The sequence below is a fragment of the Miscanthus floridulus genome, chromosome 8 (assembly GCF_019320115.1).
Source record: "Miscanthus floridulus cultivar M001 chromosome 8, ASM1932011v1, whole genome shotgun sequence".
Classification (NCBI taxonomy): domain Eukaryota; kingdom Viridiplantae; phylum Streptophyta; class Magnoliopsida; order Poales; family Poaceae; genus Miscanthus; species Miscanthus floridulus.
Window position 1 is genome coordinate 13,360,003 of NC_089587.1, and position 26,608 is coordinate 13,386,610.

The 26,608-nt window shown below is 47.5% G+C and overlaps 3 protein-coding genes and 1 pseudogene across 3 annotated transcripts; 3 read left to right on the top strand and 1 right to left on the bottom strand.

The window, feature by feature from the left end:
- Positions 1-716: 716 nt before the first annotated feature.
- Positions 717-4,750, bottom strand: LOC136471142 (uncharacterized). The gene is made up of 2 exons (XM_066468871.1): positions 4,430-4,750; positions 717-1,384 (listed from the first exon to the last, which is right to left on the bottom strand). Exons 1-2 carry the CDS (start codon positions 4,586-4,588, stop codon positions 1,019-1,021), a joined length of 525 nt encoding a protein of 174 aa, XP_066324968.1. The 5' UTR covers positions 4,589-4,750; the 3' UTR covers positions 717-1,018.
- Positions 4,751-7,027: 2,277 nt separating this feature from the next.
- LOC136471144 (protein PECTIC ARABINOGALACTAN SYNTHESIS-RELATED-like) lies at positions 7,028-12,299 on the top strand. The gene is made up of 11 exons (XM_066468872.1): positions 7,028-7,536; positions 7,658-7,708; positions 7,797-7,887; positions 8,187-8,263; positions 8,625-8,713; positions 9,643-9,762; positions 10,538-10,654; positions 10,860-11,003; positions 11,150-11,273; positions 11,394-11,585; positions 11,713-12,299. Exons 1-11 carry the CDS (start codon positions 7,186-7,188, stop codon positions 12,070-12,072), a joined length of 1,716 nt encoding a protein of 571 aa, XP_066324969.1. The 5' UTR covers positions 7,028-7,185; the 3' UTR covers positions 12,073-12,299.
- An 83-nt stretch (positions 12,300-12,382) lies between these two features.
- Positions 12,383-14,507, top strand: LOC136471145 (SNF1-related protein kinase regulatory subunit gamma-like PV42a; annotated as a pseudogene).
- Positions 14,508-19,349: 4,842 nt separating this feature from the next.
- On the top strand, positions 19,350-23,664 carry LOC136471146 (uncharacterized). The gene is made up of 6 exons (XM_066468873.1): positions 19,350-19,652; positions 20,131-20,263; positions 20,469-20,572; positions 21,320-21,464; positions 21,553-21,693; positions 21,814-23,664. Exons 1-6 carry the CDS (start codon positions 19,612-19,614, stop codon positions 23,317-23,319), a joined length of 2,070 nt encoding a protein of 689 aa, XP_066324970.1. The 5' UTR covers positions 19,350-19,611; the 3' UTR covers positions 23,320-23,664.
- Positions 23,665-26,608: the final 2,944 nt, after the last annotated feature.

Consider the following 26,608-nt stretch of genomic DNA (forward strand, 5'->3'; position numbering starts at 1 on the left):
GGACAACCCAGTGATGACACTTTTTTTGGCAGAGTGAGGACCCATGGTGTTTGGCATTGCAGCACAGTACCAATCTGCCACTGCCTGATGAGTGATGAACTGATGATACAAGAGCATCATCGAAAAGCAACAGTAGATGACACCAGGTTTTGGAAGGGCAGCCAGCAGCTTTCTGACCACCACCAGACGTATATGAAACAAAAGCAGCCAGGAGAGCATATCAGGTTTGGTGAGAAAAACTGCGCTAACAAATGAAGACTGGAATTCCTTGACTGATCGCAAGATGCTACCAGCAGCAAACACTTAAAATGTAAGCCACAGGCATGATAGGAGCTAAAGGCCTAAAGTTGTGCAGATAGGAGGTGGCGCTCAGCTTCTTTCTCCGTTGCCTTCAAGTGAAGCCTCGGCAAAACCGGGCATGAAACACGCATCGCCCGCACATTCCTTGTGCAGTCCAAAAGGACCAGAACCATTTCATACATTGACAGCAAGTACTTCGACGCAACATACCGACGCCAGTAACAATACCATATAAGCATGGCGGGTTTGTCATCCAAACAGAAGATTAGTTAATAAACAGACAAAGGGATGCGAAAACGAACCGTTCATGGTAGCAGCCTAGCAGGTAGTAATGGCAATGCTCTATCTTCTTTGCAGATTTTCTCATGAATATCACTGCTATCCAGTTTCAGTATTTGCGGGGTCGAAGCTAACCACAAGAACATTCTTTTGCTACATTCAACTATTGGAATTTGATGACCATGCCAAACATCTCAACATCTTCCATCAGCAAAAAGCACAAGTACAATGCAACGGATAGAGATGGAAACTTTCGTTCATAAAGTTTGGCATCGGCAATGTATTTACTACGACTTAACAGATGCATCTCTGACAACCCTGCAGTAAAGAAGCAGTAATAGGAACAGAACAAAGTTTTTACAAAATCTCACGGGTATCATGATCATCGGTTCATTGCCAGGTGTGACCATAGATATACCACAGCAAGATGTAGCCAGGATCATGCAGTCCCGCACCAGTAGGTTAAGTGCTCGTCCTTGCGAGATGTGCCAAAGAGCCCACCACATTTCAGGCAGATGAAGCTGCTCCCATCGGCAAACGCATCCAGGATGATCTGCTTCCTTCCACTCTCAGCAAGAATGCAGGCCTCATCAGAATTCAGCATATCGACAGGGTCTGATCCAGGTCCTTGTGAAGGGTTAGTATTTGTTGACTGAGCCTCTGCTATGGCACATTGGGCAAGCAAAGAGGCAAGCTCATCAACACTAGGAGTGGCCTGCAATCTCTGCGCATAGAGTTCACGCGCACGGTTCAATGTCTGCATGAGCGCTTGTTCACCACCTTGAGATCTTATGGCCAGGAGAACCTGCATAGTTTCATAAGGTGAGAATCAATATAACAGATACAGATGAATGGTCATGAAATGAGACAAATGAGTCTCAACGAAACAAGATAAAGTTCAAAAGGCTAATAATTACCACAAGGCTCATCATTGGGATCTATACGAACAAAATTGAAACAGAAGCCTTCCAGAAGGAATCAAAATGGAAATTATGCATTTCAATAAACCAGAATGCTTGTCACATTACCAATGTTTGATTCATTACCAGAACAAATCCTACAGTGTTATTATGAGGGACACATCACCGCAATCATAGGATCCCACAGGAAACAGCTAAGGCATAATCTTATATTGCGTAAATGTTGGTCTAAAAAAATCAGTTCCACTAACATAGGCACATAGCTAGGGTGCAGCCAGGAAGCACTAATGACAGAGTGTGGTGTTGCAGTTGAGAAGTAATTAGCCTACTACTCCAATCCACAGCATTTCATTCGATCCATGTGATGCATCAGGTAATATGCTATACATGTCTAATCCAAACAAGATACGGAAATTCCAATTTAACCATCGCACACTAATACATATAGAGTAAGATTTGTTTAGGCCTATATTGCCCTGTACTCCTGTGTAAAATTAGTACAGTACTCAAATAATTTTATGAGGGTACCAAACACTAATTGTGGGCTGTGGCTTTCTTCTTCAACTTTTCCCAAACCAACCTTCTACTTTTACCCTTACTCACCAATATAAGGGCTTGACGGTCATTTTTAACAGGTCAAATCCAAAATGATTGATATTGAATGGAAGAACAAACATTATCAACTGTGTCCTGCACATATGGGATAGGACACCACCAGTTTTACACAAATATAAGATCACGCAGCACGCTAAGGTGTACCCAAGCTGTCGTTGAGTCCAGATCACATTCCGCTGTGTTAAGCATTTTATCCAAATCAATAAGGTCTCTGATGAACTCTTAATGTTCAACCAACAGGAACATAAATTGCTAACTAGTAAAGTTCACCACATAGGGCTGGTTAGTCTGAGTGGCTCCTTGAGCCAGCCCTCAAGCCGGTGACCCGGGTTCGATCCCCGGCATTGGCACCCGGAGGCCCCTGCGTTGGCCTTCCTTGTGAAAGAAAAAAAAAGAGAGGGAAATAAGACCTCTTAAATCTCGATTTGACTTGGCTGCTTGAGCTTAAGTAGCAGGCCCTTACATGGGACACCATCAATGGTTAGATAATGCATTGCCGCCTTAAACTCTCCATCACAAACAAAATTTCAGTCTACAAACTTCTACAGATAAACACAGACCATACCCAGAGTCGCGAGAACATTTAAAATCCAACAGTAAGCTAAAAACAAAAGTAAATGAATTTCCATGTTATATAGGGGAAGGAAAAGTGTACTTTCACAATATGCCACCACCCCAAAAGTTTCAGGATATGCTACTCCATGCCTCATTGTCATACCGAAAAGGGCCAATTCAGTGGGATATGGAAGTGACAGTGCCTTATTCTTAAGTTTTAGAGGAGTGTCATATATCCTCATAAGACCCAAAAGTAAATATAAAGTACACATGGAGACAGATAGAGTCTTACCGCCTAGTGCAAGCGGTAGAGTCTTAACGCCTGTGACTGGAAGGTCCCGGGTTCGAGTCGTGGTCTCCTCGCATTGCACTAGCGAGGGTAAGGCTTGCCACTAACACCCTTCCCTAGACCCCGCACAGAGCGGGGGCTCTCTGCACTGGGTATGCCCTTTTTTTTATGAAGACAGATAGAATTAACATTGGGACCTTAAAAAAAGGTTAACCTTATGGCAGTGCGAAAGCCGAGAAGAAGTCAGGCAACCAAATATCACCTGTATTTAATTAAAGCCATATGGACAACAGGATTACAGATGGTAGTCATTGAATTTTCCAGACCGTTCATGTTCAGAATTGGAAAAAAAAAACAAAAAACGGATAAAACTCTAACGGAAAGGGCTTGGACTGTATTTGAAACCCGCCTAACGTCCCAAATCAGCCATGCATGCAATTCCAACAGAGCTAGGCGCAATTGCACGGTCTAATTAGCGAGAGCACATAAATCAACAGTATAGTGAGGGATACGATACATGAGTTGACAATGATCAAAACGACAGCTTTTCATTACTTGGCAACTACATGTGTCTATCAACATTCAGCAATGCCTTTGGTTCTTACTCGCTGTGCCACTGGAAATTTGATGGTGAATCACATATTGAAATGGTGAGGTACATGATGCACTTAAAAGACCACGAGCAAACAGCACACTGCAAGTGAGGATTCTGGAAACACACATTTTGGTAAGGATAAGTTACAAGAGTTCCAGACAACGGGGAAAGGCGGTAGTTAAGATGTGTGTGCATAAAGCCACGATTTCCTTTCTTCCCTTCTTGAGCAGAACCAGGCGAATACTGCTTTCGTTTGCCAAGAAACAGGTAGACAACAGATTCGAAAGGGATAGCTGCAAAAGTAGCAAGGCACCTAAGCACCTACCCGTAGCATCATCCTCTAGAACGAATCGTGCCTAACCAATCCCAAACCCTAAGACCTAGAACGGATCACACCTAAATCTCCCTTTGGCCTCTCCGCGCCAAACCTCAAGCCGGATGGATAACGCCATCGGGAGCACGGCCCAAAACGAGATCAGACCAGGGGAAGCTCACCGCGAATCCGCGATCGTCTAACCACGCGATTGATCAGCTTCCAATACGTACGATACGTGACGGGGAAAAAACCCCCACGGATTCCCCATTTCATATATTGATATGTTGATTGGAGACAGCTACACAAACTGCCTCTCTTGCATTACGTGATAGAAATGAAATGACAGCAGCCCTCGCTGAATACCGTTCAATATCCGTATTAGACAAATCAAGACTTTGAGCGTATCGGTATCGATAAGTTCCCGTCCCGATATCCCTGGGTTCCTTACTATTAATGGACAAGTTGGTAACATTCAATTGAGAAACGGTGGAGACGAACGCAAGACGACAGCACGTGAAATGGAGACCGAACGGAGAAGGGGAGAGGGGGGAGGGTCTCACCGCCTGCAGAGCGAGGGACGGCTTGCCCTCCTCGAGCAGCCCGCGGGCGCGGGACAGCATGCTCCACCCCTCCCCAACAGCAGCGACCGCCGGAGCCGGAGGCTGGGGCGCGGGGTCCACCTCCATGTCGACGTCGGGCGGGTCCATCGGTGGCGCCATCTATCTCGCTCGCCGCCTCTCTCCTGTGCTTCGCCGCCGCGGGGAACAGTTCGCTGCTGGCGGGCGATGGCTGCGGGGCTGCGGCTGCGGTGCCAGGGCCACGCCTCCAGATGCTTCCAGGTGTGCGTGGCGGCTTTTATGGTTTGTCTAGTCTTTGGTCTCCAGATTCCAAACTCTAGAGAAACAAAGAAGCTACCTCCCGTTTTCCTTGATAAGACGCCTACGTAACAGTACTTTGATGACATTGACATATTTCGCGCTTAATGTGCACGACAATAAAAAAAATCAGATTAGCTATATATTACACCTAAACATGATTTTAGGGTTTAAGACGTGAATTGGGCGTGTTACATCTCTGGTAGAGCTGAACGGAGCTTCGAAAGAGTAGAGTAACACATAACAGTGGTAATGGAGACAAGAAAGTGATGGGAGCGTTGCCCGCCACAAGCGAGTAAATAAGGCAACAAGGTGGCAGGACAGTTACTCGCCACTTGCAATAATGGACATCCAGTTGGATGGTGAAAGGGTACAACGACTGGCGGCAAATATGGACGTGCTTGGATCCTTCGCCCGGCACTATGGCACCTTACCGAGCAAGGATAACGAGTGTTTTCTTCCCTCGCTCAGGCTCCTCGCGGAATCCGTTGCCAAGGTTTGTCTCGCTCACGTGGGAGAGCCTGATCGGCTCGCCCGAGCGGGCAAGGTCCTCGTTTCCTTGACGGCTGCGCCGAGCATGGCGAGGCGACGCGAGGCAAGGCGAGGCAATGCGTCACTAGAACCAAGAGCACGCTCTATATGATGACAGGTTAGGATAGTTCGGTACTTCTCTTTGACCTTTTATTTTGCCTCCTCATCATATTTCTCTTTTTTCTCTTAGCCATTTTTTATCCATACATAGAAATTGTTTCGTGTGTGCTTGTGTGTAGAGATGGAGGCTAGCTGTGGAGGAGGATCACTGTTTCACGCAGGTAAGGAGGGCTTGAGTCCCCCAACCTGCCTCCACACCCATCCAAAAAGCCCTCACGCTGGATTTGCAACTGGCCACCACGATTGATGTCTTGAGCACCATCATCCAAAAAGATCAGATTAGCTATATATTACACCCGAACAAGATTGATCTCTTTTCTAAAAAAATGTTTTATTGTCCTCCATAGAACTTTCAAGGATAGGTTAGGGATTTAGGGTTTAAGATGTAAATAAAAGGAGGCAGTGTAACTATCTCTAGTAGACTTGAGCGGAGGTTCGGGACAATAGAGTAACACATGAAAGTGGTAATTGAAACAACTAGGTGGCGAGGACGTTGCCCACCACTGGCAAGTAACACGTGGTGGTGGTAAAATGAGACATCAAGGTGGCGGGAACGTTGCCCGTCACAGACGATTACACATGGCGGTGGTAAATGAGACAACAAGGTGGCAAGGATGTTTCCCGCCACAGGCGATGATGGAGATTCGGTTGGAAGGTGGAAAGGTAGCGACAACTACGGGTATCAAATATATGATGACCGGTTCGGACAATTCGGTACTTCTACTTGATCTTTTATCCCCCCTGTTCATATTCCTCTCTTTTTTTCTCTTCGACCTTTTTTATCCATACATAGAAGTTGTTTTGTGCGTGGTTGTGTGTGGAGAGGGAGGTTGTCTTTGGAGGATGCTCATTATTTCACATAGGGGAAGGAGGGCTTCAACCCCGCCTCCCCCTCACCACCCGTCCAAAAAGCCCTCACGCTAGATTCGCAACTAGCCATCACGATTGATGTCTTGACCACCACACAATTTGATTGGGAGGGGTGACGATGGCGGTAGTCTAGTGATGAGATCCGCCAAGACCGACAGGGCATTGGTGGGGGCAAAAAAACCATTAAGTTTGAGAGGTGAGTGAAAACCGTTTAATTTTGGAAAGTGTGGGCTGGAGCAAGATCCGCCAATGGCGGCAGGGGAGAGTGTGCTCGAGGAAAAAGGACTGTCAGTTTTTTTTTTGAATTTAGGACTGTCAGAAATTGAAAAGCAAAGGCGGTGTAGGAGGAGATATGAATGGAAAGTTGATCACGTTGCTCGACTTATACATCCAGGTGGCGTTTGGATTTAGACCAGATAGGATAGGGATATCCCACCCTCGAAAGGGTAATATTATATCATAATCATCCATTCTTTACGTCTCATTTAATTTTGACCGTTCATCTATTTTCTTATCCGTATCCCTATCCATCCCACCCCCTATATTCCTTTATCAAACGCACACAGCAAGGAGAAATCTTTCACCCAAGTGCATGATAGAAAAATCCACAAGCGGCTGTGGACTGTGATACGGGATACGCATACGGCATACCGCACCGTGCGGTCTCAAACACGCCCAGTGTATCAGGTTACAATCCGGAGGTTTTACAAAAGTAAGCCCAGCACTTTCACAAAAAAGAAGTAAGCCCAAAGAAAACAGGCCCTTACTCAACCCATCTCCGCCGCCTGGCCATGCTGCTCACTCACTGACAGCCTGCCGCCGGCTCTGGTCTGCCACAGCTCGCCACGGCCGCGAGCGGCGAGAGCGACAGTGCACACTCCCACTCCCGCGCGCCGCGGCCGGTGGCGGCGGCGGCGGCCATGGCGGAGCTGCGGCACTCGACGGCGGCGCGCGCGTCCAACTCCCCCGCCAAGCGCGACTCCGACGCCTCCGCCGCGTCGTCCCCTTTCCTCGCCTCCCCCTCCACCCGCGGCAGTCGGGGCGGTGGCGGCGGCGACGACGACGGCAAGGACGCCCACCGCTCGTCCCCTCTCCTCCCGCACCACCACCACAAGCGCGTCCACCTGCTGACGTCCCCGTTCCGCTCCCTCCTCGCACTCGAGGACCCCAGGTCCGCCGCCGCCTCGTCCTCCTACCGGATCCTGCTTGCCCTCCTCGCGCTCCTTCTCGCCGCCGGGATCTTCTGCGCGCCCTTGCTCTGGTCCCGCCTCGTGAGCTCCTGGCCCCTCCCGTGTCTTCCCAATGCCATTCATCAATTGGGACTCGTCAGGATTCCGACTTGCCACTGACATTCTGTTGATATTGTTGTTGTTGTTGCCCGTCTGATCCTAGAACACGCCGTACCTGTGCCACAAGGAGGGGATCGCGCTCCACTGTCCTGAGGTGAAGTGTGCTTCATTGCTCCAAGGGTTTTGGGACTCGTTCTCGCTTCAGGAACATTTGGTCTGAAGAATTTCTGCTTTGGGTGCAGGCGAAGGAACCCCCATCTCTATGGGAGAATCCACATGCTGCCACTACATCTTGGAAGCCCTGTGCAGAGCGACGCAGCAATGAGCCCTCAGGCGAGTATACCTTTCATGCTTCTTAAAGATAGCAATGTAGCATATATTGCTTCCCTACTTTATACATCAACCCGATCACTTTAAGGTCAGTAACTTACATTGTGCAAATTTCAATCTCCCAGAGCTTAGTGTTTATTGATCTGGTGCAAAAACTGAATTTCTATGTCTCAGGAACTCGCCCAATTGTTGTGTAGTTTCATGTTAAATGATAGATTTATGAGACAACACATCTAACATCTGTTTCCTTTCATGACTGGGTCCTGCTAAGTGATGATATCATAAATTTCTATATCATGCAGATGTTCCATCAGTGAATGAAACCTCTGGGTATATTTTTATCCATGCCGAGGGAGGACTAAACCAGCAACGCATAGCTGTATGTATGCACTTCTGTCCCTCAGCCTTGCTCACCTAGTTGTGTGTGAGTGCTAATTGCAATATACAAGCCTAGGTTTGCTTCTTTTCCTGTTAGCGTGGTTGCTGCTCATTGCTCAAGCATAACTTATAATAACCCTTCAATATAGGCTTGCTATTTCTTTTGATAATGTGTGTTTTCTGTGACCTGCTAAAGCTGGTTTCAGATGAAATCTCTGTTTTTAAATACAGAGTCTGGTTCTCCCTTAGCAGACCTTGCCAGTTTCTTGAGCTTGTCCATTAGCTTTCTAAATGGAATAGGGTTTTAGTCACTTCTCTCAAAAGGAAACAATTCGAATTTCAGTTATCTGTTGTTTTTGCAGATATGTAATGCTGTTGCAATTGCTAAAATAATGAGAGCAACACTTATTTTGCCTGTTCTGAAGCAGGACCAAATTTGGAAAGACCAGTCGTAAGTATTATTTCCTGTTACAGATTCTAATGTATACTTCTTGTCTATTTCCTCGCCGATATTTAATAGGTAATTGTATCATATAAAATCTTGTTAACTAAAACTTAAGCTTTCCATAAACTGAACATAACTTTTGACTAGAATGTTAAAAATGAACAGATCTGTCTTTCATCAAACCTGCAATCTTGCTTGGGTTGTCAAAACTAAGACGACTATTTTAGGTCTTACTTTCATTGAAACATTTGCTCCAAATATGTGTAATGGAATTTTGTTAGCTTAAAAGCCTTGTAACACCGAATGATTTTGCATACTATCATCTGATGATTGTATCTGTCATTCTATTACCGACTGACACATCAAAGTATGCTTCTAGAACTGGAAGTCAGTGCTTCATTTCTCATGTTCTCCTTTGATTGTAGTATTGTCCTGTCATATAATGTCCTTCGATGAGGAAATCTGCTATGATGCTTCAGTGCTTTGGTAGTGAACTAGTGATTACTGGGACAACAAACAAAAAAATATGTGCTAGTTGATCGGACCAAATGCAGATCAATGTAATTTCACCTGAAAATCCATCACCGTTCTTATATAGTTTAATTTGTAGTTGATAAACAAACAAGAAAGGTAATAAACTATGTTAATTTTGGATGGAAATGCATCCAAACCACTTTACGGATTATACTGATGAGAATTAACAGATAATTGAATCATTTGGCATATTTGAACTAGTTCATATAGCCACAAAACTTGCAAGGACAGGAATTCCCAATATCACGCATATTTGGTATGAATGTTTCTTGGTCTCATACTGACCATCGTGTACTGAATTAAATTCCCTTGAGCACTTTCACATGATATCACCTTCTTAAATACACTATTTGCTTTCTGCCAGATTGTCTTGGTTCTTAGAACGTATATCTTCTCTGCAGGAAATTTGAAGACATCTTTGATGTTGATCATTTTATAAATTATTTGAAGGATGATGTACGGATTATCCGAGATATCCCTGACTGGTTCACAGAGAAGGATGAGCTGTTTACCAGTATAAAGTAGGTGTTTTTTACTCTGTTTTAATTACCTGAAGCTTTCAGAAATTGATATTACAACATGCAAGATACTGTTGGCAATGAAGGATGTATTAATATTTGGGTACTTTATATCATCAGGAAAGTTTATGATTTTGCTGGTATTATCTCAATAGGGTGGGAAATTTAAAGAACCTTCATGTCCCTATATATGACATATATCTCAACTGCCCATGCATTCTTAGCTGTTGTTTTGAACCAGTCTTTCCTTGTTTTCTTTTCACCAAATAAAATCTCGATGAGTTATGACACAACTGTTTGGTTATATCATGACATATATGCCAATAATTTTTTTTGGTTATATACAGCTTATCCAACATTCTACTATATTAAGACAATTTTTTGTGAACTTCTTGTGAAATCAAAGTGAAGGGCGGGCCTGGTGCAAGCGGTAGAGTCTTACCGCCTGTGACCGGAAGGTCCCGGGTTCGAGTCGCGGTCTCCTCGCATTGCACAGGCGAGGGTAAGGCTTGCCACTAACACCCTTCCCCAGACCCCGCACAGAGCGGGAGCTCTCTGCACTGGGTACGCCCTTTTTTTTCTTGTGAAATCAAAGTGAAGACAAAAAGGTTCTGTTCAAATATCTTTTCTTCGCATTAGATGCTCTGCTGCCTTTATCTTATGTTCCCTGTTCTAAAAAATATGCTCTCTGCACTCATCCTTATATTACTGGAAATTTATTTATGTTTGACTGAATCAATATTTGCATGATATGTATTGAATTACGGGTCTGTAACAGGCGTACTGTGAAGAACATCCCAAAGTATGCTTCAGCACAGTTTTATATTGATAATGTACTTCCAAGGATCAAAGAGAAAAAGATAATGTCTATCAAGCCATTTGTCGACAGGTTGGGGTAAGTAAACTTTTGAGTGCAACATTTTGGTGTTTTTCCTGTTCATTTTAATTTTGTGATTCAGAACATCTGGTCGGCTAAATGCTGTGGTAAAGGGGGCATTATTCTTTTCTTTTGTTCTTTGTTCTGTGCAATGGCCATTCTTTTTGCATTGATATGCTCTCAATGGAACAATCTGAAGCTAATGTGAAACTTCAATGTTCAGGTATGATAATGTACCAATGGAGATTAACCGGCTAAGATGCAGAGTTAACTATCATGCATTAAAGTTCCTACCTGATATTGAGGAAATGGCCGATAAGCTTGCAGCAAGAATGAGGAACAGAACTGGCAACATAAATCCATACATGTACGTTATTAACTGTATATCCTTTTTGTTGGATGATATTGTGTACAGCTTGTATCTATCCAAGACATTATCCGACGCAGTTGAAGTTGACACCCTCCAAGTTTTGTTTCACAATCAAATATTGACATTTTTTTTCTTAATTAAAGGGCTCTTCACCTGAGATTTGAGAAGGGAATGGTGGGGCTTTCTTTCTGTGATTTTGCCGGCACACGGGAGGAGAAGGCGATGATGGCCGCTTACAGGCAGAAAGAATGGCCAAGGCGCTACAAGGTGACGTGAATCTGGACTAGATTTATCTGTTACATTGGACAGAGCAAGAAGACCCGGGAGAAATGAAGCACGGACATTATCATGCCATCCTAACGAATTTCTCTTTGTATCTGCATGCAGAATGGATCCCATCTGTGGCCACTGGCGCTGCAGAAGAGAAAAGAAGGCCGTTGCCCTCTTGAGCCCGGTGAGATTGCTGTGATCCTGCGAGCATTGGGGTACACGAGCGGAACGCAGATATACGTCGCGTCAGGGCAAGTGTACGGCGGCAAGAACCGGATGGCTCCCCTCAGGAACATGTTCCCCAACTTGGTAGGCAGGCTCAAATCCAAAGCTCAGTGGCAACACATTGTTTGCTTGAACTGAACCCATGAAACCAAATGGACACTCTATTGTAGCATCAAGCTGAAACCAGTAGGCCATTGCCGTGCATTTGCAGGTGACGAAGGAGGAGCTGGCGAGCGCGGAGGAGCTGGCGCCGTTCCGGCGGCACGTGACGAGCCTGGCGGCGCTGGACTTCCTGGTGTGCCTGCGGTCGGACGTGTTCGTGATGACGCACGGCGGCAACTTCGCCAAACTCATCATCGGCGCGCGCCGCTACGCGGGGCACCGCCTCAAGTCGGTGAAGCCCGACAAGGGCCTCATGTCCAAGTCCCTGGGCGACCCCGACATGGGCTGGGCCTCCTTCGTGGAGGACGTCGTCGTCATGCACCGCACGCGGACGGGCCTCCCCGAGCCCACCTTCCCCAGCTACGATCTCTGGGAGAACCCGCTCACGCCCTGCATGTGCAGGGCCTGAGAGGGCCCTCCCTGAGTCCTTGTCTTCTCGAGCCTTCTTCTTCCCCTAGGACTAGGAGTAGTCCGTAGTCACTCCCATCAGCATTTCAGCAAGTATACTTCCATTAATTAAGCACCTACGATTTCTATGTATTTGCTGGCCTAATCTATAGTTTCACATAGATCAATTCTTGCTGAAAATGTCTTGGACAAACCAGTGAATGAAGATAATATCAGTAACCTGCTTTTCCAAAACACCTTTTGGATTTACCAAACTGAGCCAAGAAATGACTCACCTGAGATTTGGCTGCCGACATGACGTGGGATACCGTGAACTCGCTAGTCGTGACGTTTCTTCCACGCGGCAGCTCCGCAGAGCCATGCCGCCTCTCTGCTCGCCACGTTCTCCTGCAACTCGACTCTCGAAGTACTCAAAAGCTATTAAGAACTGGATTGGTTCTCCAACAAGAACAGACGAGAGAAAGGAGAAGTAGCAGAGCAGCTAGAAAGGAGTGATCAGCAATGGCGCAGCTTAGAGCACCCGCCGACGAGCAGCGGCAGCAGGAGGCGCTGCACGGCGTCGCCGTCGGCGGGAACGAGAGCAGCAACAAGAAGCCCCGCGCGGGGCTCTGCGGCGTGCTCCGCGAGCGCAAGGTGGTGGAGCTGGCGCGCGCCAAGCGGCGGCTGGTGGAGGTCCCCTACACCGCGACGCTGGCGCACACGGCGAACGCGCTCCTGGCCGCGCGCGTCTCGGGCGTGGCCGTGGCCGCGCCGCCGGGCCACTGGATCGGCGCCGGCGGGTCCATGATCCTCGAGTCCGACCCGGCCACTGGCGCCGTCCGCAAGCACTACATCGGCATGGTGAACATGCTCGACATCCTCGCCCACATCGCCGAGGCCAGCGACGACGCCGAGGCCGACGGCAAGGGGGTCGACCTCGACCGCCGGATGGCCGTGCCGGTGTCCTCCGTCATCGGCCACTCCCTCGAGGGCCTCACTCTGTGGACGCTCCACCCGACCACCAGGTACGCCGGCCCATCTCCAGTTCACACACTTTTTTCCCCTCGCATCGTATGCAACGAACGACTGGTAGAATTCTGCGCGGTGTGCGACATGTTTGTTGCATGCGCCAGCGTGCTGGACTGCATGGAGACGTTCAGCAAGGGGGTGCACCGCGCGCTGGTGCCGCTGGAGAGCTCGGCGGACAACGTGGTGGCGGTGGAGCTGGTGGAGTCGGCGCCGGAGTACCGGATGCTCACCCAGATGGACGTGGTGAGGTTCCTCAGGGCGCACGGCGCGGAGCGCGGGGGCGTGCTGTCGCGCACCGTTCCGTTCGCGAGCTCGGCGCCGTGAACGACGCCGTGTTCGCGGTCGCCGGCGGCACCAAGGTAATCGACGCCATCAGGGCGATGCGGGCGGCGTCGCTAACCGCCGTGCCCGTCGTGGACGCCGCCGCCGTTGGTAGCGGTACGGAGACCCTTCAATACGTGAGTACCGCACGCACCTCCGATCCGAACATGCCGGCGACACCATTTCTTGCTGACTTGCTGAGTCTCCTGTCTGAAATGAAACTCCGTGTCGCCTGTTGTGCTGCTGCAGGGGAACGGGCAAAGGGCGATCGAGACGTTCTCGGCGACGGACCTGCGGGACTGCCCAGTGGCGCGGCTGCAGCCGTGGCTGGGGATCAGCGTGACGGAGTTCAAGAGGAAGGTGGCCGAGTACCGGGCGAGCAACAGGCCCGTGGTCCCCGGTGCCGACGCCACGGACACCGGCACCCCGGCCGACACCCTCGCGGCTGCCGCCGTCGCCACGGACGACGAGCAGAGCGAGCAGCAGCAGGAGTCGGCGCTGGTGACGTGCTCCCCGGACAGCAACCTCGGCGAGGCGATCGAGGCGGCGGCGTCGAGTCACGTGCACCGGCTGTGGGTGGTCGACGAGGAAGGGCTCCTCTGCGGCGTCGTGTCGCTCACCGACATCCTCCGGGCGGTGCGTGAGGCCGCGCTCGGCGAAGACAGGGAGCTGAACAGCATCGTGTCGTGAGTCGTGGCACTGTCCTAAGACGAAGCTGGTAGCTGTGTCCGTAGTACGTGTCCGTCCGCCTGTCGTGTCGTGCTGCTGCAGAGGAGGGGGCAAAGGGCGATGGAGACAGGAGACGTGTTCGCGACGTCCGGCCGGCCGGCGAGCTTGTTTTGCCTTGTTGCTTGTTGGGCCCTTGTCTCCGATCCAGGCGTTGACAGGCCTTCATCGTCACGTCTCCGATCCAGGCGTTGAGAGGAGAAGAGGAGGAAGAAGATGACGTGTTACCAAAGGGGAGATGAAGTATACGTTTTCGTATACGCCTGTAGCTGAGCTCAGGTTGTGTCTATACGTATTTAGTGACATTTTTTTTGTGAAAAACGAAGTACAATGGTATACTTTAAAATAGATAAATAGTAATGTTGTTTCTTCTAACCACGAAAATTCCACTGCCGGTGTGTGTTTCCAGTGATAGACGATAGGCAGCCTGCTCGTTTTGACTGGATTGGCTTATAAGTTATGGGCTGAAAGTACTGCTGATTGATTTGGTGTGAGAGAAAAATAATGTTGACTGACTAATAAGCTAAGCCAGATACGTGCAGTTATAGGCTGCCTCACGAGCCGAACAGGATCTATTGGTGTCATGGTGATGTGCCTGAAAAATGCCTCACGAGCCGCGACCTCGAAAGATGCAGGCGCTCGATCGAGCATGGGGGCGGTGCCTGTCGCGAGAAAACATCATAGAGAGAGACGTGATGATAGACGTGCATGGCATTATGGCAGAAGCAGATTGGCACAGGATCCCAGGACGTCGATGCAGATCACCGGCGACTCGTCTCCTTGTGGTGGCGCGCCGCCGATCGAATCGATCTAACTCGGGGCGTGACAGGGACGGCACGGCGGGTGAGTGCTGCCTCCGCACGCCAAGCCAACCTGGGGTGAGTGGCTTGGCTCATTGGCTGTGCTGGTCCACTCGTCTGTCGGCGTGGGGCCACCAGACACCGGCCCGGCCGGGGTATCGGATAGGGCCGAGAGGCGCGCGCATGGCTCCTCATTCATCATTTCCTTGGCTGGGGGCCGGAGGTCCTCCGGTCAACCGTTGCGCGCAGCCGTACGCCGTCGCTCTCTGCCTGAGTACCTTCGTCCTCGTCCACCTTCAGATTCTAGTTCTCTTGGTGCCTTGGCCCAAAATCGCGCCAGTCAGACCCATCTCTGAACCCCGGCCAGCCCCTTGTTGTGCAGCCCCCCTCGTTCATGTACAGACGTGGCGGCCAGGGTCTGTTTTGTATGCCGCCCTAGCCAGCTCCCCATGCCTGGATAGATGGCCCATGTGTGTTGCCCGGCCAGGCGGCCAGGATCCGGTCCGCCGGCCCCGCGTCCCGCACCGCCGCACGCCAAACTGCCACCCGACGGGTGGGCGGGTGGTCCCTTTCCGGCTTTCCCGACCCGTTCTGCTCTGGCGGTCGAGTTTGGAGGGTAGCGCTGGACCGGATGGATAGATGACCCACCCAAAACCAAAAAGCCGAGCCCGAGAGCGAGAGGCGGCGACAGAGCGCGCGCGCGCGCCCACGTCCTTTTCCCCCGTCCGTGCCGGCCCCGCTGCCTGTCGTTTCCGGCCCGGGCCGACCGTTGCGCCGGCGGGCAGTCTGGCTTTTTGCTTCCAGCTTCTCCTGTCCTGTCCTGTCCTTCCAAATCCGGCTACACCAGGCAACAGCAGTTGTGCGGTCAGTCCGTTGCACCTGCAGCCTTGGGTTGGGTGGGGCCCACTTTCTGTTTTACACACCCTGGCCCTGCTACGCTGCTCCTACAGCCTGCAGTGTCGAGAGTCGCGATAGTTTTGCTCGATCAAGCAAAACAGTGGAAAGGAAACAAAATCCAGTCTTTTAAGACTGTTCGGCTGGGCCGAGTTGGTGATTTGTGAGAAGTACTACTGATCGATTTGTGTAAAAAAAAATACTATTTTCACTGAAACACACTGTTTATGTGAACAATGCCTACGTGAGGGGCTGGCCAGCACCAGCCAGCCCAGCCGAACGGGAAGACTCTAGAAGATTCACGTGGCGCAGGCGCAGGCGCAGGTTCGCCGACTGCGGAGAGCATGTGAGCAGCGGCGTTCCTGCTGATCATCACGCGCCCGCCGTGGGTGTGTGTGTCCAGTGCCCTGGCACATCGCAGAGGCTCATTAACATCGTAGTACTAGTAACATGGTTGGGCATGTTTAGTTCCACCGAAATCTAAACTTTGTCATTATGTAAAAAGAAAATTCTCCGTCACATTAAACTTGTGGTATATACATGGAGTACTAAATGTTGACGAAATCAAAAACTAATTGCACAGTTTAGTTGTACTTTACGAGACGAACGTTTTGAACCTAATTAGTCAATGTTTGGACAATCATTGCCAAACACAAACGAAATGCTACAGTACTCTACAACAGTAAATTTGGCGGCGCTGCATTGGGCGAACTAAACATGGCCTTGGTTTTGTTAAGTGGTCCGTTTCGGTTCTCTTATAATTCATCTTTTTATTTATTTTTTAGTTAGAATAGTATTTTTCTCTCGCAATAAATTAGTCAGAACATTACTCTAAACTTTTTTTTCAAGCAAAGCGAACGGAGCCGGTATGGTTAGGCAATCGAGTGCGTGGTACAGATATCACAGTACCTTGGATCGCGCGATTACTCCCACTCTGAGTACGCACTCATAAATCCTCTCGCACTGTGGAGTGGAGCTGTGGAGAGGCGTTTAAAGAGCGGTTGACATGTGGGCCCACTCTCCCTAGCCCACATGTGACGTGCCATCGAGTCCTTAGATCCTCTGCAGTCCCAGTCCTGCACAGGATATGAGTCCCTGATCTTTACATTGCATTGCAGTGCAGCCTGCCCTCTCCTCTGCCTCTTCGTGGTCGTCGCCACCATCCCATCGGAGCCAGCCTAACGGAGTGGTACGACCGTTGCGCCCCCCCCCCCCCCCCCCCCCCCCCCTCCCCCCCACGACGAGGCCCTTTTGAGTGTGTCGCTGAAGCCAGCCACGAGCCGCTCCATCTCTTGATCTCCCACGTCACAACTTGGAGTAACAGCTTAACAAGCTTTACTCCTGCTTCCATTAGCTAGCGACGACGGCTCACATGGAGGTGCCTCATCTGGGCATCTGCCACGTGTGCAGCTAATACTCGTCTAATCCAGATCAGTACAAACCAAACCACAGTTGCAGTCGTCGTGCAGGATGCCAATAGCTTCTAATGGTTGGATTACGACGATGTCGTGTCGTCGTGTGGTACTCACTCTACGTGACTGGAGCTGCACTGGTTCCTGTCACTGTCAGTTAACTATTCCATCTGATCTGATGAATGGGTGAACCGTGGAGCAGATTTAGTCAGCAATTGTGTCGGGTGGAGTGGAGATAATATTCAGCCTTTTCGTTTGGCTGCGACTTGTCATAAATAATAGTAAATTTTTAGTATTTTTCTCTCACATAAACCAGCCACTGCTTGTCGTAAACGATAGTAAATTTTTAGTATTTTTCTCTCACATAAACCAGCCAGCAGTACTTCTTTACGAATTAGCAACAATACGAACCAGCCAACCGAACAGGCTGATCATGTTTGCTTATGCTAAAATTTAGCTTATGTTGATTTTTATGCTGAAATGTTGTGAGAGAAAAACACTGTTCGGTGGGTGCCATTCTATTCTACGGTACACGTAGCGCTGCTAAGCTGGACCCCCCCCCCCCCCCCCCCCCCCCTCATTTTTAGCCCGTGGGGCCCACGCTCTGGTGGTGAGTGCACCACTAATTGTGTCCGTGTCGTTGTGTGTGTGCCCAAGCGCACAAGCGTACAAGGGGAGCACATTCAATGCAGTTTCTTTTTCCATTTCTTTTGTTTTGCGCTTTTACTTCGTGAGAAAGGCAAGGGAAAAGTGTGGCTCGAATTAATTCAGCGAAAAGGGAGATAGATCATGCAACAGAGACGGTGGCTCCATGGTTCCTTAACTCCTCCAACTAGAGAAGAGTACTATAGCTTCATATCTATATAGTTCTTTTTTCTATATCATAGTCATAATAAGAGTACCCTTTCATATCTATAGTATGGAATTAATGTCAACACGTAAAACTCCTAAAGTATGAGTATTTAGTATGATAATTGTTAATATTTTTTTTATATACCGTATAACATGTTCGATTCTAGATGCTTCCAAACTTCACAGCTACTCACACATTTAGGGCCCCTTTAGAACACAGGATATCCAAAAATATAGGAATAGAAAAACACATAGGATTAGAGTTGATCGTACAAGCGTCTAGTCTGTTCGTATTTGGACGGTGGGTGTCGTATCCGTTGCCACCGTGGTGCGGTGTTGTCTCGTTGGTGCGGCATGGCACAGGGATGGTGTCTGACCGGGCCGAGGTGACTACCGTCCCCTCGATCCTTACGGGGTCAGTGCGCCATGCTTGCTCTTGTCAGAGCAGGCGCGCCTAGCTACGCTCGATCTCCCCCATCCCTCCCGGGGGGCGTGATGGGGAGAGGGCGTGCGTCTTGCAAGCGCTGTGTGACTAAGGCGGGTGGAAGGGGTCGGGGCTGACCCCATCTTTAGCACCTGGCCTGCTCTGCTCGGCTCCTGCTTGGCCTTGGTTTTTGGGCCCTTGCTGATTGTTGCGTTGCAGGCCGCGCAGTGTGCTAACTAATCGGTGCCTTGAGACATCCCGGGGTTATAACCCCGATTGGACCTCATATTAGATTTTCTCCAAAATTTCTATGGTTTAAGTCATTCTATAGGAATTTGGTAGGATTTCAGGATGGCCAATATTTTCTTCCAAAGAACCATTTGGGAAAATTTTCTATAGGTTTCAAAGGCTACAAAATTCCTCTGTTATCAGTCCAGAAATCGACCAGCGAACAGGGCCATTAATCCTTTGTTATAAAGTGGGCCTTAAAAAAGAAACTTGACTGAACAAAAGATCCTTGAATTCTGTTTCCCGGTTTTTCTGCACTATCCACGGCCACCAGAAAGAGTTATAGAAATTTACACCCCACCCCTCACTCACGTGGTAATCGCACCACAAACTGCAATTGAAGAACTTATTAAATTTCCAGAAACAGTAACCGCTGTTGCTTCTTCACCCCGTATAAAATCTGGAATCCGACTACTACAGTAAAAGTCTTATTTTTATCCATTTTGGCTGCCAAAATTTCTTCACCATTTCTCGTGCATGCAATGCAACCGAATGATATACCTCATGAGTCATGGCCACCTGGCTTCTCCTCAGCAACAGCTCACATTTTTCTTTCTTCTCCACTACCTCCACCCAGCCCAGCCATCTTCCCCACCCCACCAGGCCACCACCACCACCACCACCACCTCTCTCTCTCTTCTTCCTTTTTCTCCTCTCTTTCTGATGCTTTGACGCCACAGCTCGCCGCTTTGGCCGCCTCTGCCTGCCTCCCACCATCTCCTCTGCCACTGGTTAAAGCAGGGGGAGGAGCTGTAGGAGGAGAACCGAAGAAGAGAACAGAGAGAAGCGAGAGGGGGACCGAGGGAGCGGGCAAGATGTTTGACAGTTTGCTCAACTCCAAGTTCTACAACAAATGGTACAGAGATCTTTCCCGTTGATTCGGTTTGGTGCGTGATTGGGAGCTTCGGGCCCGGTTGCTCTCGAAGTTCGTTGCCTGTTTTTCTGGACAGCCGAGTTCGAAATCGGTTGTTTTGAGCTTCCTTTTGCCGACGATTTGTTCAGCCTTCCGATTTGCGCGGAGAAAATGAAGTCGAATGTTTAGCTGCATTCGGTCGCTTAGTCGGGTAGCTGCGTCCCTCGGTTCTTGCGTTCCTCGGATTCCGAATTGTTTAGCTCCACTTCTCATCTTCATCTGCGAATTCAAGGAACTGTTCCCCGGACTTGCGAGCGCCTTTCCCCCCTCCTTTTTGTAGCAGAGAATCTGGTCCTGTTCTCGATCTATGTTCTGCTTTCCTGCTGTTTGTCCAGATTCCTGCATTCTCGATTTGACCTGTGTTTGTTTGATTTCTGCTATTCCCCCTCCTAACCGCTGAATTCGTTGTTGTTTGGTGCAGCAAGCACGCAATCAAGTGCACCCGAACTCGGCTGGATCTGCTGCGGCGGAAGAAACAAGCCATGGTCAAGTTTCTCAAGAAGGACGTCGCCGACCTCCTCACCAACGGCCTTGAATCGCACGCCTTCGCACGGGTACTGTCTTCACTTCTCAAGGCTTGAATTTGAATTGTTTAGTGGTGTCGGACGGATTTGCGTTGGTGCGAATTTGACGAAATGGAAATATTCTTCGAAGCTGAATTGCACGAGAAATTTATGACGAAATGCAGAGCCATGTGATGGTGTTTGTAGTGATATGTTCCTGATTGCTGTTACTTAGCTGTTTCCCCCTGAACTGCAGATGGAAGGGCTGATCGTTGAGATGAACCAAGCATCGTGCTATGATATGATAGAGCAGTACTGCGAGTATATTGTGAAGCTGCTCAACCACATGCAGAAAGAGAGGTAATTGTCAGTTGCCACCCTTCTTCAAGTGATGCACTGATTCCATCTTGTGAATATCTGTTTTAGTGCTGCATACACATGTGCTCTGCATGTGTTTGTGTTCTTGCTAGGAAGAAAAAGGGAAACATCATAATCCATCCAATTTTTGTTGCAGTAGCTCTGATTTCTAGTATGCTGTAGCTAATTAAGGTGGCTTAGACTTAGACATCATCCCTTTTGAATATTCAGTTTGATCAGTGCTCTATGGATTCCTAACCTAAGTGGCTTGTTTGGAGATAATTGCTTCAGTGCATAGCTTGATTAGATATAACTTGATTTTCTTGTTCATTTGTGCTCAAGGCATGCCATACTCCTGTTGTCATGCATATGTCGCATTTAAGATTGAAAATTCTTTCAGTCAAGGTAGCTAATCACTGACTTGATGTTTTTTCTGGTTTAGCAATTTCCATAGTATCCCAAGATTGTACAAGATTTGGATATTCCTACATACACCAGATCCTCTTTTTGCATTTTGCTTACTATAATCATGTGTACTGCCATTTTTCTCTCACCCCCCCCCCCCCCCTCCCCTACAAAATACCACTGTTTTCACATTTAGGGATATGCAGATGGTAGATATTTTTTACTTTGGTTGTTTCTAGTTGTATCATTATCAAAATATCTAGTTCTTTTATTTATCAATTCGATTAATATTACAATAAGACTTTCTTCCAAATTGATCACTGAATCTGTGATGTTCCTTAACAGTGAATGCCCTCAGGAAGCATTGGAAGCTGTGTCTACTCTAATATTTGCTGCTGCTAGATTTCCTGATTTGCCTGAACTGTGTGACCTCAGACATATATTTACAGAGAAATATGGGAGTTCTGTCGAGCCTTTTGTTAATTCTGAGGTGCTGAAATTGCTTTTACTTTTCTTATATTTGAGCTGATCTCCATTGTTTGGAACATATGGATTAACTTAACTTTTCTGTGAAACAGTTTCTTCAGAACCTCCAGAGTAAATCATTTACTAATGAAGAGAAGTTGCGAGTAATGAAACGTGTTGCTGAAGAGTTCTCAGTTCCATTTGATAGCAGGGCATTGGAATGGAAGATAACTTGTGGCTCTCAAAATAAGCATGTAAGGTTTTAGTAAACCTTTTGCATTATCAAATACATGCAAGGACTTACCAAAGGAATAATCATTTGCTAAGCATATATGGGTCACTCAATTCTAATCTTCACATTCTTTTGCCATCAGGATCTTCCAAAGAAGAGTTCACTTAAACAGGAGATGGAAGCATCAGCACGAGATGGACACAAGGTTGATAGGCATGCTGTTCATGAAAGAAAAACTAAAGCTATGCCTGAAGGCTATGAACAGAAGCAGGAACAAAACGTAAAGCCCAAAGATATCCATGTTGTTCCTGATGGCATTGGTCAGCTAGGCGAAAAAAACAGAAAGAAGTACTCAGATAAACCTTGGGAGAAAAGGCACATGGATAATCCTTTGCCTCCTTTGGACATGAAAGAAAAGAATGGTCAGAAAGAAATGAAGAAATATGACAAAAAAGATAGTCACCATCGGAGGGAACTAATGGATGCGGAGGTGTTGGACCTCAATGGCTTAAAAAAACAGGATGTTGGTGTCGTGAAACTTTCTGGTGGACCTGATCGTAGTTGGGGACATGCTGACTTGGGGCTTAAAACTCTGGGCCTAGAAAAGGAAGAAATTGATTCAACTTGCACCTTGAATGGTAAAACAGTGAACAAGGCTCCTCCTTATTCTAAGCCCTACAGAGCATCAATGGGTGAGAAGGTTGCTGAAGATAGGCAAGATAGACAGCCTGTGCCAGAGAAGGCAGCCAATATGCGTCCTCCTTATGTTAAGCCAAATTTTGAAAAGCATGCAAATCAAGGTGCAAATGCTTACAAGCATAGTGGCGCTGAAGAAATAGGCCACCAGAAGCGTGAACCAATTTATGACCCTGTTTCGGTCAGAAGTAGGATTCCAAAACCACCTGCACATGTTGATGATTATGCTGGAATGGCTAACGAGGAAAAGATGGCAAACCAAGCACCTGATGGCCGAAGAAGACATTCAAGCAAGAGGAATGGAGCCTATGACAATTATGACCATAAAGGTGGTCATGTGCTACCCATAGAAGGCATGGGGGTCGATGATGATATCAACAACGCAAGGCCTTTTCACTGGATTCCTAGTGAGCGAAGAAAGCACAGAAGCAGGCGGAACGGATCGACAAGTGGCAGTGACTACAATGGGGCCAGCGAAGACCACGAGTCAGATGGTGATGATGTGAATACAACAATTGATTTCGGCAATCTGCTGCCCCGAGCCCCTAGTTCACATAGGAAACACAGGAGTCGGAGTGCTGATCCTCGCAAGGGAGGCCGTGATGATGAGGAAAAGATGATGGATAAGCTTCTGATGCACTACAGCAAGAAAGGGCTGGACAGGGAGGAGCACAAAGAAAGAGTCAAATCCCGGATCCCGCGGCCTCGAGCTGATCAACGTGCTGATGATGGAGCTGGAGAACTGTCTAACAAAGAAGGGGCATCTGCACATCGTCCTGAAAGAGCTGTATCTCTACCTTCAGAATCCGCAAGCCCAAAGGCGAAGCCGAAGTCGAAGGCCCCTGTTCGGTCCTTGTCCATGCAGCCAGAAATGTCAAGAGGGAATGTGCATCCAAGTATGCCAGATTTCGACGAACTGGCTGCCCGGATCAGTGCTCTGAGGAACGCATGAGCTGCCACACGACTGTCTTGTGCAATGCTTCTGTTCTTTCAGGAACTTGTACCATGGAATCTGTAATCTGATGGTGCCTGCGAGTCATGGGAATAAGAGGACGCTCGAGATGTAATCGGCCTGCTCTTGCAGCATTTTATCTTGGTGGTATACTTGGTTGTGTTGCTCGGAGTGTGTCTTGGTAGGGTATTGTCATCAGGAAGAGTTAAATGTGGCAATTCATAGGGATACCACATACTATACCAGTAGTCAGCTACAACGATTTGGATGTGGTTGTCATTGTTGTACTCATAGAACAAATATTGTTGGTGTATACATGCCCATCGATGCGGCTATGATGATAAAGGAATCTCTTCTTCTTTTTTATAGTTTTTCCTCCATTTGTTGATGACGCTGGAGCAGATGCCATTTTCTTGAGCAACAATTAGGCAGCCTGGCGGCATTGTCTGATTCCTTATTTAGAGCCTCTTTGGCAGGGCTCCTGCAGGGGCTTCAGCTCCGGCTCCTGCACGAGCTGTGTCAAACGCCTGTTTTGAAAAGGACTCCGCATGGGGAGCCGGTCAAAAGCCGGAACCATTTTTTGCCTGCGCAGGAGAAGCCTAAAAAACGAGCTTCGCGCGACTCCTTGCTGTGGGTTCACGTCGTCTAGTGCGAAGGAGCCGTTTTGCCAAACGTTTTTCAGAACGGCTCCAGCTCCTCCAGATGAACTGCTCCTTCAGAGGAGCCAAAACCGGAGCCATTTTTATTTTCAGAGGAGTCAGAGCCTTGCCAAACGTGCCCCTGATTTCTCCTGAGGGAGGAAGGGCATGTTGACGGTTGCCGCATCTAGCGGTGCCGACGCCGAAAGCTTCTGCTCAGCAGAGCTGCAAAATCATTCTGGGCACGTTCTTGCGTCGTGGATTCGCGAGCAATGACTGCCAACTATATTCTTCTTTCTTGAATATTCCAACCAGTCTTTTACATTTATTAATACAAGAAAAAACAATTGGGATCTTCGAACCAATCTTATTACTGCTGTACTACTGAATTTTCAACCAAAGCAACCGCTGGGCAGTGACGGATGCAGAAGAGGATCCAAGGAGAGCTAGTTTTTTCTTCTTCCTCTCTCTCTTTATTTTTCTTCTTTCCTCTACCTCTTCTTCTCTCTCACTTTCTCCATATTTTCGTTAATGCACCAGCTGTAAGGCCCCCCCTGTGGATCCGCCCCTGGCCTTGTTTCAGTATTATTTATTTGGCAACTGCTCTGGTACACCCTTTTTAAAAAAATAGCACGAATCCCAAAGCAGGCTATTAAAGAAATTAATTATTTTATATTATTTCGCACCTGAATCCTGCCTAGGCCCAGCCCGAGGCCAGCCCTGATCCATAGTGGAAGCAACGTGTGTGTAAGTCTCCATGACTCCGTCTTGAGTACGTCGTTTCTCTCGCGTTCTGCTTCTTCTTCCTTTCCTGAGCAGCGGCGGCCGGTGGACCTAGCCAAGTGCCGCGCCTCCTCCCCCCTCTGTCCTTGCCCCCACCGCACCACGCGCCACTGGCCGCCCGCGCCCCACCGAATGTAGATGGTTTCTCCAAGAAGAGGTACAAATCATTTGTCGAGAAACGACAATATAAGTGCACTGTATGCAAGCAGCAGGGCCATAACAGGAAAACATATGTCAAACAAGTAAGTGTCAATTTCGATCTTTGGAATTGAATTCATTCTAATAATTACAATTTAAGCATAGATTAATTAAGCTAATATAGTTGTATATGGAATATATTTGTATATTATTGTTTGTCATACCAGGGATATTACTTAGATGTTGCATTTTTATTGTAGGGAAACGAGTTAAAAAATGTGTTATAAGTTGGAGAGTAGAAATATAGCATGGTGTCTATAGAATCCATTTCCATCTCATACCCTATGAATTTGAGATAGGCTTATTTGTGAGCTTGAAAAAGTTGTGGAATATCAAATTCCAAATCAAATAGTCTAATCCATTGAGTAGATTTCATTTTCTCCAAAATAAAGGGATCCAAATGGCCCCTAAGTAATTTAAATGTAATATATATGGTTTACATGCTTGTGCTGAAGACTGTGCTATCTGTGATGTGTGTGCCTGTATAATTGGAGGGTAAAAGTGACATTGTTTTTTTTCTTTTTTCTCAGGTGCAACAAGGGTGGGACTGATGATGAATCTTCCAAACTCGGACCGGAGGAGAGGCTGCGGACGATCTACTAGGAGCATCTCAAGGAGCCTTTCTAAATTTTACTCTCTAAATTATCATTTGAAAAATCATTTACATAAAAGTCATTTTCTATATCTTTTCACTCTCCAGCAGTTTTTCTATATCTAATACGCACTCTAGAGAGTCATTCTCATCTTTTATTTTTAGCTAGCGAAAAATTCGGAATAGAAGATGACTATATTTAGATAACCATTTAGAGAAGCTGTATTCTTCACATTTAGTAAGGATATGGAGAGTCTTTTGGAGATGCTCTAATGCTGCATTGGATGCCAACTGAAATTCAGCAATAGCTCGTGTACAGATCCTACGAGGGGCCAACTCATTTGCAACTTCATGTCCCATTTTGCTGCTATTTGGTGCCAGATTAATAACTCTTGTATCTTGGAAACGTTTATACACTTTATGATTTGGTTGTATCTTGGAAAACATGTCTACAGTTTTATGATTTGGCTTCATCCTGTACTTCAACCAATACAGTCAGCAGGTCAAGATGAACTTATACTAAGTAACGGCTGCACAAAAGTTTACAACTTGGCTTCACAAAAGTTTACAACTTGTTTATAAGTAGTTGCTGTCCGGAAGGAATTAGTTTCATGAATTCATTACTCAGATACTCAACAATCGCTTAGAACAACACCTCCAAATTTGTGTAGAATCATGAATAAAGTGGAAAAAAATAAAAGAAATATTTTACAACCAGGTTTCTGGCCATTCTATTCTAAGGCCTAGGCTGCTAACTAAACAAGTACACGTGAGCACAATGCCATCTGTACATATCTTCTGTCCTGCACCTGGTTTCAGATTTCTGGCAATCATTGCAGATACTTGCATTGCAGAAGATCAGCAACGAAGCTGTTGGTTCACTTGGTACTAAGATATACAAGCTTGCATGTCTTTAAGAAAGCGTCTAGCAGCTGCATACAAAGGCAACCATGTTAATGTTTATGATGTTCTGAATATTTGCAAAATACATGGATGCAAGGCATCCCACTATCTCCAACAACATCACCCAAAGACCCATTCCACGTTTGGGTAGTGTTACAGGCAAAGTGTTCAATAT

What these genes read in the sequence shown, in the direction of transcription:
- LOC136471146 (XM_066468873.1), top strand. Translation starts at nt 19,612, where the DNA reads ATGTTTGACAGTTTGCTCAACTCCAAGTTCTACAACAAATG. An exon ending in AATCGCACGCCTTCGCACGG is followed by an intron (nt 20,264 to 20,468) that starts GTACTGTCTTCA and finishes CCTGAACTGCAG; the next exon opens with ATGGAAGGGCTGATCGTTGA. An exon ending in AACCACATGCAGAAAGAGAG is followed by an intron (nt 20,573 to 21,319) that starts GTAATTGTCAGT and finishes GTTCCTTAACAG; the next exon opens with TGAATGCCCTCAGGAAGCAT.
- LOC136471142 (XM_066468871.1), bottom strand. Translation starts at nt 4,588, where the DNA reads ATGGCGCCACCGATGGACCCGCCCGACGTCGACATGGAGGTGGACCCC. An exon ending in CGTCCCTCGCTCTGCAGGCG is followed by an intron (nt 1,385 to 4,429) that starts GTGAGACCCTCC and finishes GAAACTATGCAG; the next exon opens with GTTCTCCTGGCCATAAGATC.
- LOC136471144 (XM_066468872.1), top strand. Translation starts at nt 7,186, where the DNA reads ATGGCGGAGCTGCGGCACTCGACGGCGGCGCGCGCGTCCAACTCCCCC. An exon ending in ACGCAGCAATGAGCCCTCAG is followed by an intron (nt 7,888 to 8,186) that starts GCGAGTATACCT and finishes TATATCATGCAG; the next exon opens with ATGTTCCATCAGTGAATGAA. An exon ending in GAGCTGTTTACCAGTATAAA is followed by an intron (nt 9,763 to 10,537) that starts GTAGGTGTTTTT and finishes GGTCTGTAACAG; the next exon opens with GCGTACTGTGAAGAACATCC.